The sequence below is a fragment of the Lissotriton vulgaris genome, chromosome 7 (genome assembly GCF_964263255.1).
Source record: "Lissotriton vulgaris chromosome 7, aLisVul1.2, whole genome shotgun sequence".
Lineage (NCBI taxonomy): Eukaryota > Metazoa > Chordata > Amphibia > Caudata > Salamandridae > Lissotriton > Lissotriton vulgaris.
Genome location: NC_141695.1, coordinates 1,300,723,927 through 1,300,740,924, shown reverse-complemented (window position 1 = coordinate 1,300,740,924; position 16,998 = coordinate 1,300,723,927). Strand labels below are relative to the sequence as shown.

Sequence of the window (16,998 nt, the reverse complement as noted above, 5' to 3'; positions counted from 1 at the left end):
TATATGGTTTGGTACGCTCCTAGGGCTCAACGTATATTGTGCTAATTTACTGTCTGCTAAATACATTTACTGAAAGTACTTTTGCCTCTAGCTTCAAAAAGAGACTAGAGGGATGTGTTTAGAATAAATACATATATTTTATATATATACCTGGTGTGGTTCTCCTTTCATTTGATCATTCATGAGATTACAGACTATTAAAACAAGCTGCTTTACATTCCTTCAAGACTTATCTTGAAGGCTGCTCTCCACAACTACCACTAGGATAGCTTTCTATGAGGTTGTCTTTAAACTTACCATCAAAAAGGGTTGTTTGGACTGGTGCAAGGTGCCCACAAGAATAGTGGACAGCATATACCAGGCCAACTTGAGGTTCCGTGACAATTGTAAGCGGTGTTTTTCCGACTCATACGAATATGGTCGAGTCTGGTATCTATGAACCGCAAATGACGAGTTTAGTAAGTGTGCGCAGTTTCGCTGTGCTAACTTAAACCGTTCGTTTGTTATGTGGGTTTTCATCTGTACCCACGGGTTCCATCTTAGATACGGCATCCATTTTGTCTCTTGCCCTCAAGTAGCCAGCGAACGGATGTTGTCCGCTTCGCGACCCTGGGACTCCCAAGATATTTTGCGGAAGACACATGTTCTTTGTGAGTGTCTTTATGACGAGGGGGATGCTACTGTAAAGCAGATGGCGCCGCTCGAGGCTCATCTTGCCGCACGGACTTATTGTCTCAGCCGTGCATCTCATTAGGCGCGTCCCTTTGATGCCTGTATCTCGTGTTTCCCGATACCTCCCCTTTTACACCCTTTCCGATCTCCCCACTGTCTCCGTCTTCCTCTGCACCTGTCTTTGTTCCTATTTCGATCTGTTTTACTGCTGATTGGAATTCGCTAATGTTGGGAAGATGGGTTTTTACAGTTGGGAACCGCCAAATGTTTCCGCACTTATGTTCCGGACCTGATGTGTTTCAAAGTGACCAAAGCGACCCCTCTGGGGGATAATGGTGGGAACCGGGTTGTAAACTTTCGTGTTCAATGTAACTCTATGGGTAAAAACTGTATAAAAGGAGCGATCCACAGAACCAATTTGAAGCAGTCTCCCCAAGTTGCACGTGGTGTACTTGTCGTGACTTCTGTGTTCCCTGCAGCAAATAAACCTTGAATCTTTGACGCCGAAGGAAGTGTCCCGTGTCTCTGTGATTCGTACGCCGGAGCAGGTTACCCACGAAGGTTTCAGGTGTTGTGCCCTGGCACCGCTGGGTCTTAAAGAACCCAGTCCTTCAGTTGGCGCCCAACGTGGGGCTGCATCAGTGGTACCGGTCCAAGCCCGACGATCGTGAGGAACTTCGTGTGAAATCTCCGAGGGAAGGTGCACTCCGCTTCATCAATCCTGTTGTCGAAATAAGTGGCCCGAAGACTTTTCCCGCGAAGATTCCCGCCTCCTGACGGCTGCGACGGACTGCTGCCCTGACTGTAGACCTGTTTTGGCGCCTGGCGTAGACCTTGGTAGAGCGAGACGATTGACGGGCCTTCCTGGTGACGCCATTGATCTTTGAGTTAAGTATTTGTGGGTCGCTCCCAGAGTTCTTGGTTGTTGACACTTTAGCGAGTGTTTTTGTTGTTAACGCTGTGTGAGTGTTTTTGTCGGTGACACTTTGCTAGCGTACTTTGTTGTGTTGTTTGACGACTGCAGCCGCCAAAAACCGAGGGTTTTGTTTTTTTGCTGGGACTTGGTAAATCCCGTAACCCTTGAAGTTTGTGAAACTCGGCTAGTGTGCAAGATGCCTGGTCGCAGTACTTTGTTTAGTTGTTTCAGACCTTGTGGAACGGATTCCCGACTGGAGGACTCGTGTCCGATACCTCCGGTTGGAACTCCCACTTATGAGCTCTATAGTAAACATGGGCTAGGCCCAATTACCTTTAACGATTATTGGATTAAATACACGAAAAAGGACGGCGACCTTCGTTGGCCACCTCATGGTAGCTTCGAGGCCCCGATCTTAGATAATCTAGAGATTAAATTGTTTGAAAGAAAGTCAAGGCCGGCCATGTTTGATGCCTTTCGGTTGTGGCGTAAAGAAGCCCGACAGAAAGAAATCAGACAGAATAAACGTATTCAGCGAGATAATGTTGCTACCATAGTGAAGAAAGCGGAGCAGTTCCAGCATGATAAGGAGGTTAAGGATAAGGAAGTGTTTGACAGATTACAGCGTATGACCGTAGATAAATGTTATCCCGCTTTGCCTACGGAGCCGGAAAAGAAGGAAGAGCCAGTTGAGGATCCTTTAATGTCTTATCTTATGAAGTCGCCACCTCCGTACGTACAGGGTACCGCAGCTCCTGTGGTCCCTGCCGTTCCTATTCTTCCGCCTATTCTTCCTCCGCCTGTTCCTCAACCTGCACCTGCCCTTCCGATTGTTCCTGCTCCTTTGCCTGTTGCTATCCCTACTGCTCCTCCGCTTCCACATACTCCTGCTCCCGCTACTGCTCCAGCTACTGCTCCTGTTTTGTTAACTCCTGCTGTTGCTACTGTTTCTACTCCTTCTCTTGTTAATCCTGTGTCTTATTCTTCTCCCTCTACTCGTAGTCGTAATTCTCCTCTTGCGGCAAGCTTCTTTCATTCGCTCGGACCTGTTCATGGGTCCGCTGGTTCCGATGGTCCTCAGAGACGTAGTCAGCTTCCTGGAAATAGAGAACGCGTTGCGCTATATAATATGGCGATGGGTTGGATGGTAAATCCTCTTAGATGTCCACCCCGTGTCGTACTCGATACATTTTGTCAATTTAATATACCGACCCAGAGATATGTGTTCAACGAAATGTGTAAGTTCCTTCATGATCAGATAGCGGCCGATGCGCCTGACGAGGTGCTCGCCGCTCTGTCTGATCTTCAGCTTCAGTTCGCAAATGGGCTGATAGTGGATACCAACGTTCGACGTGCTGTCGAGCGGTTGCTATCTCTTCGTCCCGCTCCAATCCCTCATGCATTGTTTGTTGAAGATATTGAAAAACAGCCAGACGAGTCTGGCCAATATCCCATGCGGGAAGTTCCACCAGTGTGGATGCCAGGCGATGCTGCTGCTATTCCTATTGTTCCGCCGCATTTCCAGAGAGTATGGATACATCTCCCGTGGAAGCGATCGGAAGTGTTGCAGGTAAAGCAATCTTTGCCTGACCCTCGCAAAAATCCTGCAGGGTATTACAAAGAATTATCGCAGCTCGTAGATGCTACGATAATGAATCTTGCCGATATTGACATGCTGTTTGGCAATGTTGTACCGCAACCGGTATGGGCTAAGATTCGTCAGGAAAACCATCCGAATGAATTAGGTGGTGATTGGGCTGCCATTGTGGCGGCGGATGGTTTACAAACTGGTGGAGCTAAACCTGAACAGTTGATTGCTGCTCTCCCTCAAAGAATAATAACATTAATGAAAACTCTTATGCCAGCTATGAGGGTAAATTGGGACAAATTGTCAGCCTGTAAGCAGAAGAAAGATGAGAGTGTTTCCGACTTCTTTACGAGGTTCGAGGAGGCATTCATTGACCATAGTGGACAGGATATGGGTACTGAGGGTGGTCAAAGATTGTTTGTGGATAAATTTGTTTCAAACTTATTGCCCGATTTGAGCAGTAAATTGAAGAATTCGGAAAGTGCATGGGCCGTTTCTACTTCGGCTCAGATATTGGCTACGGCGCAATATTATGAGAATAGAGAGAAAGAAGAGAACGACCGTGCTGACAAAAAGACGAAAGAGCTCAAAACTAAAGTGTTGCTTCCGCAAGCGTATCCTCCACGTTCGAATCAGAATAATTCGCAACAGAATAGATTGCAGCCGCAATCGAATAGATCCCAAACTCGTAATGACTCCTCCTCCCAAAGATCCTCGTTAGGGTACAATCAATGTGCTTATTGTAGACAGGAGGGACACATTAAATTCAATTGTCCTGTTTTGAGCGAACGTAACAGTGGTAACTCGTCTAGAGGAGGTCGTGGTGGTTCTCAGCAGGCATCACGTGGTAGAGGTCGTGGTGCTCAGAATGATCGCTCAGACAACTCATCCAATTCTAATAATTGTTTCGATCAACGTGGATCATCGCAAGGACGATCTGCGCAGTACAATGTAGACGATTATTACGTCGATCAGGGAACTGACGACAGTAATTACTAGGACAGCCAAAGACAAGGAGAGGGAGTGGTATCAGTTCCGGTTGATCAGAGAGGGCCTTACGTCGCAGTTGCTACATCGGGCGTCGTTGAGCCTTTTCTGTTGGACACTGGTGCAGCGAAAAGTTCTATCATGCATTCGAAACTCCCTGGCGCACCTTTGTCTGGCTTAACAAATGTTTCCGTTGGATTCTCTGGCGCCCCTGTTAGCAATCCAGTTTCACGCCCTTTGCCCCTCAAAATTGGGCCACGTGAGCTAGAAGCTCCGTTGATTTTGACTACGGGTTGTGGTGAAAATCTTTTGGGCCTGGATTTGCTTAAACGTTTGTACGCGACTTTGTATTGTTCTCCTGCGGGTGTAAAGCTTACGTTAGGAGAGAGGGTTGTCTCTCCTATGTATTTGTCCCTCGATAAGCTCCCACCGGAATTGAGTTCTCTTCCTGCGTCTTTGTGGGCAACGGGTCCAAATGACGTGGGCCTACTTGATATCTCCCCTTACGTTGTACAGTTGAAATCTAATGTGCGACTGCCACGTATTCCCCAATATCGTATCTCCCTTGATGGTGAACGTGCACTGTTGGCGATCATTTACGATTTGATCGAGAAAGATGTTATTGAAGAGACTAGGGGAAACGTGTGCAACAGCCCTGTGCTGCCCATTCTTAAACGTACTGATCCTTCAAAACCGCCTGTTTATCGCTTTGTTATCGATTTACGGGAGGTGAATAAAATTGTGGTTCCTCAATTCCCCGTTGTGCCTGACATCACGGCGCTACTGACTCTGATTCCAGCTTCTGCATCATGGTTTTCGGTGATTGACTTGAAAAATGCGTTTTTCAGCATCCCGATTGCCGAGGAGAGCAGAGACCTTTTCGGTTTCTCTCTTGGTGGACGTAGTTTCCGGTTCAAACGCGCTCCTCAGGGCTACTGTGAAAGTCCATCTATTTACAGCCAAGCCTTGAAGGGTCAACTGGATGCGTTTAGGTTGCCGGTTGGTGCGGCCTTGATCCAATACGTCGACGACTTAATGGTGGCTGCTGATACTCAGGACATTTGCAAAATTGCTACGGTATCGTTGCTGCAACATCTCTGTGAGTTAAATCACAAGGTGTCACCTTCTAAACTCCAATATTGTTGTCAAGAAGTAACCTATCTAGGTCACTTATTGTCAAAGGAGGGAAGGAGGTTGACCCCAGAGAGAATTGCGGCAGTTGCGCGAATGGCTGTGCCAAAAACCCAAAGAGATGTGCGTGCCTTTCTAGGTATCACGTCGTACTGCAGGCAATGGATTCCTAATTTTTCATTGCTAGCGAAACCATTGGTGGCACTTACGTGCAAGGATGTTTCGACTCCTTTACCATGGACGGAAGAATGCCAGAAAAGTTTTTCTGAACTGCGTGTTTCATTGTGTTCGGCTCCTGTGTTGGGTACCCCTGACTACAGTAAGCCGTTTACGTTATATGTTCACGAGAGGGAAGGTTGTGCTTTGAGTGTCTTAACGCAACCTTTTGGTGGTAAGCAACGTCCATGCGCATATTTTTCCTCGACTTTGGACCCGGTAGCTAGAGCATTGCCGAGTTGTTTGAGAGCAACTGCGGCAGCCGCGGTCTCCATCCGACAATCAGCAGGATTGGTCATGGATAATATGCTCACGGTGATGGTTCCGCATGCAGTCGATACTCTTTTGAATCGAACGAAAACTCAACACTTGACGAGTGCGAGGTTGTCTGGGTACGAGTTGACATTATTGGCAAGCCACATTCAAATAAAACGTTGTAATGTTCTAAACCCGGCAACTTTGTTACCAATTAGCACAGAGTCAGATGAAGTAGCAGAACATGATTGCTACTTGAGGACTGAAGAGGAAACAAAAGGTCGAGTGGACCTTAAAAACACCCCATTGGAAGATCCGGATGGTACATTGTATGTGGATGGGTCATGTTTTAAGTTGCCGAATGGCGATGTGACTACTGCTTATGCTGTTGTAACATTGAATACTGTTGTTGAGACTGCAAGGTTGAATCAGAATTCTGCCCAAGCTGCAGAGCTGATTGCTCTTACTAGAGCGTGTGCGTTAGCGAAAGGGAAACGTGTGAATGTGTTTACCGACAGCCAATACGCGTTTGGCGTCGCTCACAGTTTTGGACGATTGTGGAGAGAGAGAGGTTTCTTGACGTCGCACGGTACGCAGATACAGCATGGCCAGCTTGTGAATGATCTTTTGGATGCATTGACTTTGCCTACGCAAGTTGCGATTGTTAAATGTAGTGCGCATCGTAAGGTGACGGATGATGTTGGTCGTGGTAATGCGTTTGCGGATGAGACTGCTAAGGAGACTGCCCGGAACCTTAGCACTCGGATGTATGTGACGAGTTCGGTTAGGTGGCCTACAGAATCGAGTATGTGTGAGGACACTATCGAGAGTGTGAAAGCAATTCAGAATGAGGCCACCGAGACTGAAAAGACGAAGTGGAAAGAAAGTACGGGAAAGTTGGATGCGAGTGGTTGTTGGATTGATTTGACTGATCAGAAAAGATGGATGTTGCCTGATGCGTATGTGCTGGCCGTTGTGACAATGGCGCATGGGTTAGCACATATTAGCGCTAAAGGTATTTGTAAATTGTTGTCCCCTGTATGGAAGAATGATGGCATTACGAAATGTGCTGAACGTCTGGTGAAGAATTGTATGGTGTGTATGATGTACAATCCTGGCAAAGGAACCCCAACTCCTCCTGGCAGTTTTGCTCCTCCTTCATGTCCCTTTGAGGTGATTCAATTGGACTTCATCCATATGGAGCGATGCAATAACCTGAAATACGTTTTAGTTGTGGTTTGCGCATTCTCCCGATGGATCGAGGCCTATCCTCTCAAAGACAATACTGCTTTGTCTACTGCGAAAATCCTACTGAAGGAATATTTCCCTCGGTATGGAATGCCTAGAGTCGTGTGGTCAGATAACGGAAGTGAGTTTGTTGGTAGTGTAATGAAGAGTGTGTGTAAGGGCCTTGGAATTAATCAAAAATTCCACAGCGCCAATCATCCTCAGTCAGCTGGATTGGTTGAAGGGTACAACGGCACCCTTAAACTAAAGTTAACAAAGATTCAGGCTACGACTGGTCTTTCGTGGCCTGACGCTTTACCTTTGGCATTACTGTCAACTAGAGCGACTGTACACTCCCGAGTAGGGCTTAGTCCCTATGAAATAGTGTTCGGCCGTCCTGCGAATGTGTGGGGGGTTCCTAGGCCAGGAATGTTCTCTGATCTTGAGTACCCAATGTTGATCGATTATCTACATGACTTGACTGCTAAACTGAGGTTAATTCACCAACAGGTCTACGACGCATTGCCGACGCAGACGGAGGGTCCAGGCCACCAGCTCCAGCCCGGAGACTGGGTGGTGACGAGAAATTTTTCACGCAAGAATAACCTGGACCCGAGGTTTACCGGACCCTATCAAGTGCTCCTGGCCACGAGGACTGCCGTCCGTCTCGAGGGACGTAAGAATTGGGTGCATGCCACCCACACCAAAAGAGTCCCCATCCCTTTGCCGGCAGATCCGTGGGTAAGGAGAGGCATTGCGTCATCTGAAACAGAAACATTGCCGGCGTTTGTGCCTTTTAGCGACGCACAGCCTGTTGGAGAATCCTCAGCGCAGCAGAGAGACACTGTCGAACAATTAGCATCAAAAGACTCAAGACCAGAACACTCAACCGATCAGCAGGACGCTGTCTCTTCAACTGATCCTTTGTTTGACGAGCAGACACGTCCTGGGAAAACCCGATACTTTTTGCGATCTCGCACTAAGGACAAATAAAAAGATCTTGCCTTGCTGTATTGACAACTGCATTATTCCGTTTTCCGTGATCAGTTTTGAACTTTCGTATTACTGTAATTATTCCTGTACATATATTGAGCTTCATTCCTTATACTTTTGCTTTTACAGCTGAGAGACTTTGTTTTTGCATATATACATACTGTGCATTGAAGGCGGTAGGGCCGCGCGCGTACTTCCTTCTGAATAGTAGGTCTTGACGCTAGGTTAAAGGCCGTCGGTTCCTGGGAACTCCTGGGGATTGACTATTGCTACACAGAACGAAGTGCGTCAAGAAACGTTGCGGACGGTCGTAGGGAATGGCATTCTCGAAGCTGAATGATTTGGAGGGAGCTCAGGTTCACAGGTTCAAGCTGCAGCAACTCAGTCGTACCAAATGTTTTATATTCCAACTGTTTGTATTGTTCTTGACTGCTTCTGCATTATTGGCGGGTGGGGTGTATTATACGATGTCTTACTTCTTACCTTCTGCTACACCTACTCCTACTCCTGACCCTACACTTACCTCTACTGTTTCTCCCCATTCCTTCCACATGTTACCCGAACACGAACAGGCTAGACGTGTAGAATTCCGCAACAATTCCTTTATTCAGCTCCTTCATCAGCATCAGTTAGTGGTTAACACTACTAATTGTTGGGTGTGTGGGTTGATGCCACATACTACGGATAAGGGAATTCCATATCTGGTGTTACCGTATAGTTCCCAAGGGTCAGCTCGAGCATTTCAAACAATGTTTCGAAGCGCACTGGGTTTCCACCCCATCCGAGAACCACGTTCCCCCTACTCTGGTCCTACCTCGTATCAAAAACCTTTGTCGATAGCAATAGAGGATTTAGATAGCGATATCTATGATCCCTCGCTTATTCCCGAAGAAGAGATACAGGCCTATAGGGTCCTAAGTAGAGGTGAATATAGTGCGTTCACTAACGAAAAGCAGCTTAAAAGCTCGCCTCCGATATGGGTCGTACCCCACACTGGTAATTTTTGTCTTATGGGTCGTGGCCGAAGATCGCAAGCCCGACTTGGAGCAAGTGCTTGCACTGAAAATTACATACTGCCGATGGTCTCGTCCCCTGTGTTTCTGGCTGCCAAGGGTACATACTTTATCTGCTATGATCGTGCATATGCATGGTTGCCCGCTGACTTCATGGGCTCATGTTTCATTGCAAATCTGTTGCCTCCGACGTTCACTGTAGATGCCGATTATCATAAGACTAGAGTTGTACGAGGCGTAATTAGCGAAGAGGATACTGCCGGTCAAGAGGCAGGAGACTTTTTCAAGGGTTTCCTCCCGTTTTGGGGACCTATGGTTAATAGTAGGAACCTGAGACAGTTGACTCGAGTGGTAGAATCGACAGCTAATATTACTGCCAGTGCCCTTGGTAATATCACCACTGAACTTCAGGCGGAGAGACTTATGACGTTACAAAACCGTATGGTTTTAGATGTCATCTTAGCAGATCGAGGTGGGGTATGTAAGGTGATCCATTCGAGCTGCTGCATTTTTATTCCAGATAATGCTCCTTCTGTCTATCAAGCCATCTCGAGGTTGCATAAGATCTCCGAATCCATACACGTGGATGTAGGGGATTGGACGCTACTTGGGTGGTTTTGGGGCCTGATGTCGACTTGGGGTTGGAAGATTCTGATGATCATCGGAGTCGTTGTAGTGTTCCTGTTCACGTGTTGCCTTTGCGTACAGTGTGGTCCTGCCTTATGTGGCCTCTGTGCTACAACGTGTATAAGACAACCACCTGTTACCAAGGGGACTCGGTTGGACAGAGCTATGCTACAGCAACATCTCGATGGTTTGATGAATATCGAATATGATTCCGACTAGTGCTTGCCTACATGAGGGCAAAAGGAGCGTCTGAGGTTCCGTGACAATTGTAAGCGGTGTTTTTCCGACTCATACGAATATGGTCGAGTCTGGTATCTATGAACCGCAAATGACGAGTTTAGTAAGTGTGCGCAGTTTCGCTGTGCTAACTTAAACCGTTCGTTTGTTATGTGGGTTTTCATCTGTACCCACGGGTTCCATCTTAGATACGGCATCCATTTTGTCTCTTGCCCTCAAGTAGCCAGCGAACGGATGTTGTCCGCTTCGCGACCCTGGGACTCCCAAGATATTTTGCGGAAGACACATGTTCTTTGTGAGTGTCTTTATGACGAGGGGGATGCTACTGTAAAGCAGATGGCGCCGCTCGAGGCTCATCTTGCCGCACGGACTTATTGTCTCAGCCGTGCATCTCATTAGGCGCGTCCCTTTGATGCCTGTATCTCGTGTTTCCCGATACCTCCCCTTTTACACCCTTTCCGATCTCCCCACTGTCTCCGTCTTCCTCTGCACCTGTCTTTGTTCCTATTTCGATCTGTTTTACTGCTGATTGGAATTCGCTAATGTTGGGAAGATGGGTTTTTACGGTTGGGAACCGCCAAATGTTTCCGCACTTATGTTCCGGACCTGATGTGTTTCAAAGTGACCAAAGCGACCCCTCTGGGGGATAATGGTGGGAACCGGGTTGTAAACTTTCGTGTTCAATGTAACTCTATGGGTAAAAACTGTATAAAAGGAGCGATCCACAGAACCAATTTGAAGCAGTCTCCCCAAGTTGCACGTGGTGTACTTGTCGTGACTTCTGTGTTCCCTGCAGCAAATAAACCTTGAATCTTTGACGCCGAAGGAAGTGTCCCGTGTCTCTGTGATTCGTACGCCGGAGCAGGTTACCCACGAAGGTTTCAGGTGTTGTGCCCTGGCACCGCTGGGTCTTAAAGAACCCAGTCCTTCAAACTTCTCACAGATACTTATGAAAAACACTGAAATTCTTATTAAGGACACATTCCACATCTGCACCCACTGTTTTTGTCTACTCACGTAAAATCTCAGGATGGCTGGGGGTCTCAGAGAGAGTATTACAATTGTCTGCAATTCACCATATTCCTGCCTTTTGGCGATCTAGGGCAGGGGTCCCCAAACTTTTCTGTAACAAGAGCTATTTATTTTCAATGAAAATTATCCTGAGCTACTAATATTATTAGTGTTATAATAGTGACAACATCAAGCCAAATTATATTAGCGGCCATCCTTTGCAGGATTACCAGCAGTATTCAGCTAAGTGCGTCAGGAAGTGTAACTAGCAACAATGTAAAAAAATTGGCTGCTAATTTGGAAGGCCTTTACATAGGTACTACTTAACAGCCATAGCTGCAATGCTCATGGATCAAGGTCATTCTAGTAATAAATCTCCCCAACACCACATGATTTATCACTCATATATCAGCTTTAAAATTATTTTGGAAATTCAACTATTTTTCTTCAGACATGCATACTTTACAATTTTGTTATAAATATATAAATTCTGTCTAGCAAAACCTTTAATTTATTAGACTGGGCCACTCACAGGAGACCTACACAAAGGTAGCTGGAGAGCTACTAGTAGCTCTCAAGCTACTCGTTAGAGAAGCCTCATATGGGGTATGTGAATTTTGGCAAGAGCCTGCAAGAAAGAACTTTAAAAGAAACATGCTGTTAGAACTGGGGTTCTTTAGTTGGCAATGGTATGCACCTTTGTCCAAATAGGGACGCTTGCTTTTAAGTCAGTATAAGGGGAATGCACTCCTAGATAACCCCTGCTCACCCCCTAGGTAGCTAGGCACGAGCAGGCAGGCTTATCCCAGAGGCAGTATGTTAAACATTTGTGAATATACACAGTAATACAGTGAAAACACTACAGATAGACACAACGCACGTTTTATAAAAATAAGAATTCTTTATATAGACTTAATACAAGACCACAAACGACAAAAATCCACAATACAGTACTTAAGATTGACTTAAAGATGGTAGAGGTTACTTAGATCAAGTTAGTGATAAATGTGACACAGTTCTCTCAAAAGTACCTGGATGCATAACGCAAAAGAAGCAAAAGGCTCGCAGAGTGGGAGATGTGTCGGTTCCGTGCTCCGACGGAGATGATGCATTGCGCCTCAATGCCGGCGGAGAGTAGGGAACGGGACATGATCCTTACCAGGGCATGCGTGATGCGTACGTTCTCGGCCTGCGGGCCGGTTGCGATGAGCAAGATGGAGCCTCGATGCAATGGGACAACCCTGATGCGAGAAGATGGCGCAGCCCTTGATGCGACGATGCGAAGAGGATGCGTACACGCCCTGGCAGCCTTGCGATGACTCTGTACTTAGGAGCTGCGACTGTCCTTGCAACACGCTTCTCTGGTGATGCAACATACTCACCCTTCTCGATGGCGTCACGCTTCTCCAGTGATGCAACAACAGACAGCTGCGACGAAGACACGCTTCTGGGGAGATGCGGCGGAGGCACGCTTCTCAGGTGATGCGACTACTACAACTGCGGCACACTTCTTCTCATTGTGTCCGCTTCCTGCTCCCAGCGACACACAGGCTTCTGCAGATTGAATTCCCAGCAAGGAAATTCAAAGGGGAGCTGGTGGTGAAGTCTTTTATCCCTGAGATTTCAGCAGGAGGCAAGCACAAGTTCAAGCCCTTGGAGAAATATTCTGTAAGATGATGAAAGTTTTTTAAAAGTTCCTTCTCCTTTCCTTGGCAATAGGAAACCACAGCAGGTCAACCCAGCAAACAGCACACAGGCAGAGGGGCAGTCCAAATTCCTGCAGCTTCCTTAGTTCTTCTCCTTGGCAAAAGGTTCATCTTGTTCCCAGAAGTGATCTACATTCTTGGGATCAGGGTCTCAATATGTATACCCCAAAATCCTTTGTCCTCTGAAGCAGACGGGCCTTTGCCCAGTCCAAACCAGTCTGGAACAGTCTGTTGACATGACTCCTTCTTTCCTTTCACAGTGTAGGGCAGAAACATCGGACGCCCCACAGGAGGTGGAGCCAGCAATTTGGAGGGAAAGCAGAGCCCTGGAGCACTTTGTTGACATGATTCCTTCTCTGCTTTCACAGTGCAGGGCAGAGACATCAGCTACCTCCCAGGCGGTGGAGACAGCATTGTGGAGGGAAGGCACAGCCCTATTCAGGTACCTGGTGCAACTCCTCCCTCCCATCTAGATGCAGATCTCCCTATTTACCACTGGCTGACTCATTCTGTCCCCGGGAATCCCCCAGCCCTGTCACTCAAACTCCAGACAAAGAATACAAAACCTAGCAGAGGCAGGCTTGGATAGTTAGACAAGAACATACCTATTTTCTAAAAGTGGTATTTTCAAACACAGAATGTTAAAAACAACTTCACTTAAAGATTTATTTTATCATTCTGAGTTCAGGCATACTAAACTCGAATTTCTACCATGTTTACTGAGTCAGTTAGGATTATAAGATGTAATAATCTAACTGTCCATTCTGGCCTATGGAGAACAGTGAGCCTTGCAATAGTGAAAAACGAAAATGGCTGTAATTCACTATTAGGACATGCCACACACACCAGGGCATGTCCTACCTTATACTTACAATGCACCCTGCCCTTGGGCCTACCATATGGGTGTCTTATATGAAAAAAAGGGAAGCTTTAGAAACTGGCAAGTCGGTGCACTGGCCAAGTCGACATGGCAGTACTAGACTGCACATAGACTCTTCAATGGCAGTCCTGAGACACACTTTACAAGCTGCTTCTTATGTGGGTGTCACAACCAATGCTGCAAGCCCACCAGCAGCATTTGATTTACAAGCCCTGGGCACACATGGTGCACTGTACTAGGATCTGACAAGCAAATCAAATAACCCAATCATGGAGTCACTAATCAATACATCAATTTAACATAGGGAGCACTTGCACTGTGGCATTGAATAGCAGTGGCACAGTGCCCAAAGCATATAACCAGCAACACATATCAAAAACAGAGGAGGCAATCAGTAGAAAAATAGAAGGGAGACTCACACCAATGATGTCAGGTCTTACACATGCGCCGAAGAGGAGGACTGTGGCAGGCCACCGTAGCAGCAGGTTTGTGGAGTCAGAGCTCAACCCATCACATTTCTATGACATTGAAAATACTGCTTACCTCCTAATTGTATATCGCCCCAGCCGGTCACCCAACACAATGTCCCAGAGGTTATTTGGACCGAGGAGGCGGGGAGGCATATTGGGAGAATGTAATCAGTAAAGTTGACTGTGCTCTGCAGCTGCAGGAGGGAGATATCACCCAAGGAGCCACTAGAATAGGTGTAGTTAGAATTGACTGTTATATTCTTCACATTGATGTAAATGTCACGGGAGCCCGGAAGAGAAAGTTGAAAGGCTCCAAGGTGCACACGATATTTGGAGATTACAACTGGCCTAGAAAAAAACAAAGAAACATGTATAAACCAACTCGCAGGCCTTAAGCAAAAATAGACTGACTGATATAAAAAGAACTCTAACACAATAAGGAAACAAAGAAATCAAAATGTTGATACCTTTCATTACAATTGAAAAATATTATTATTGTAATTATTATCATTAATATTATTATTATTATTATTAGTATTATTATTATTATTATTATTATTATTATTATTATTAGTAGTAGTAGTAGTAGTAGTAGTAGTAGTAGTATTATTATTATTATTATTATTATTATTATTATTATTATTATTATTATTAGTAGTAGTAGTAGTAGTAGTATTATTATTATTATTATTATTATTATTATTATTATTATTATTATTATTATTATTATTATTATTATTTTTATTATTTTTATTATGTCTGGCATTTGTGATAGCTTTAGCTGTATCATCAGACTGTATACCAAATAAATCATCCATAATATAGATACATTAAGGGGCCTTAGGCAGCACACTTCATCCATTGAACTTTAAAATTGTCATTTACGTTTTGCCTCCACCCACCACAGCATACAGCATAGCCAGCCCACTTTACCCATTGGTTCCCTTAACTCTGAGTGTTCACAAAGTTGTTTCTTTCTCTGCATTGATAAACCTATGTCCAAGTAAGCTTTTTCATCATGTTAGCTATTTTTAAATAGTTTACCAGCAGGTTTGCAAGCCAGGTTAGCTGGTGCTTTATTTTCTGTATTTTTTTAAAGTTATAAAGTGTTTGGGTAATATTGTAACATTGTATCTGCCTGCAATGAATGCTCAGTTTGCTGGTGATTCATGCTTGTCTACTTCACAAAAAGAATAATATTCATTGCACAACTGAAAATAGTTTATATAAAAACATTAGTAAAACAGCTACATCAGTGCATCTGTTTTAAATTTCAAGTATCGTAGCAGCACTTAGATAACGTCTTTTTTTCTTCTTTTTTTGTGATAAAAAATGAAAAACTAAATGAATTAACTATCCCACCAGCCTCCTAAAGCTAGGCCTATTTACTTTGCTAATGCTTGTATTTTGTGGAAAAAGATTACATAAATTTAAAATAACTCTATTACACTAAAGAATTACATTAAAGAGAAAAACAGAAGGATGAAGCATGAAAGTGTAACTGAGTGAGGCTGAGTAGCCGATGGTCACTTAAAAAGTCCAGCCTGACAGACAGCACATCTGGTCAAATCTTTACCATCGGCAAGAAACTGGACACAACTCCACAATCCTCATTGCGTTCTCCATGTTTGCACTCCATTCGTCATTGGGCAATGTGCACTCAGATCTCAAGTGCTTACTTCCTATTGACTTGACCACTAATGAGCTCATGGAAACCAATAGCATTTCTGAGTTGTGGTGTCCTCTGCTGCCCCTTTGCAGGACAATCTCTCATTTTAGGTTAATTCCTGAATTAGGAATGTGGTGAAAAACTGGAATATTCAGACCTAGGCTATCCAAAATATACTTGTCAGTGTTCTAATGTTTCATTTTTAGGTTGATACGGCCTGTCTTCTAGATGTCTCTTTGGTACATTCCTGTGGCTCCTCCAACAATTGTTCTTTGCTGTGCATATGGTGGATACTTCCACCACTGAACAGTTACGCATAGCACATGAATATTGTTCTTTGCCCACCCTACCAAGTCTGGCATTTATAAATATTCCCATGGTGTAATTGTTGAAGCCGCATCCATGTTCTTGCTGAATGCTGTACCAGTGCTACCAAGTTGCGAATGCCTCTGACATTTAAAACGTCACTCTGATGTCCGGATTCAGCAAAGAGAATTCTTGAATAGATTGCTTCGATCCGAAGGTTTACATTCTTATATTAGCTTGAAGGTTGAGTGTGTACTATCCAATGATTTCAGTATCTGCAACTATTTGGGGGCAGATTTACAAGCCCCTTGCGCCTCTTTTACGTAGCCGTTGTGTCACTTTTGTGACGCAGCACGGCGCAAAAGAAGCGCCATGGTGCCGGGTATTTACAACGTGAAACGTGATGCATCTGGGAGTTGCGTCACGTTGTAAAGCCCTGCGCCATAAGGAGGCGTTCTGGCGCAGGGGGGGGGGGGCGTTCCTGCGCAGGAACGCCTCCCAAAAGTGGCTGAGTGAAATCTACAAGATTTCACTCAGTCACTTTTAGGCCAATGCTGCGTCAAAACCCTGCACCTGCTTGAAGCAGGCGTAAGGCTTGACGCAGCATTGGACAGATAGGGCCCCCTAGAGCATTGCTGGAGCTGCGACGCAACTCCAGCAATGCGCCGCCTTTACGGCAGAGATGCGTCACGCACCTGTGCCGTTTTTGCCCCATGGTGAGCAGCATTATAAATGCAGCGCACCATGGGTGGTGGAGCTGCGGCGTACAATAACTGGCGCATCCCTGGGGATGCGCCAGTTATTGTAAATCTGCCCCATAGTCTTTTGTTTCAGGTTTGTCAGGACGAAGCTCATAAATCTGCCTTCTGCACTTGAGTGCTCTTAGCTCTGTGCTTAAGGGGTGCGCGGGATCCCTTTGTTACCCGAATCTTTGATTCACTGACCATTTTTCTTTCGGGTAATAAATGTTTCCAGACTACTGAAATCAGATTGAGGGCAAATTTCTTTCACAAAGGCACTCATTATCTACATTAGAACATTGGAATGTTGGGAGCTCCATTGAAGACAATGGAGTGCTCCCTGCTTCTACTGGC

General features: G+C 45.4%; 1 protein-coding gene across 3 annotated transcripts in view; it reads right to left on the bottom strand.

Moving 5' to 3' along the window:
• Positions 1–16,998, bottom strand: part of LOC147703539 (serine protease 27-like) — a 495,151-nt gene that overhangs the window by 283,576 nt on the left and 194,577 nt on the right. For all 3 annotated transcript variants that reach the window (XM_086928926.1, XM_086928927.1, XM_086928928.1), the window contains exon 4: positions 14,003–14,277. In XM_086928926.1, coding sequence (XP_086785052.1) covers positions 14,003–14,277 — 275 coding nt within the window. The remainder of the gene's footprint in view (positions 1–14,002; positions 14,278–16,998) is intronic.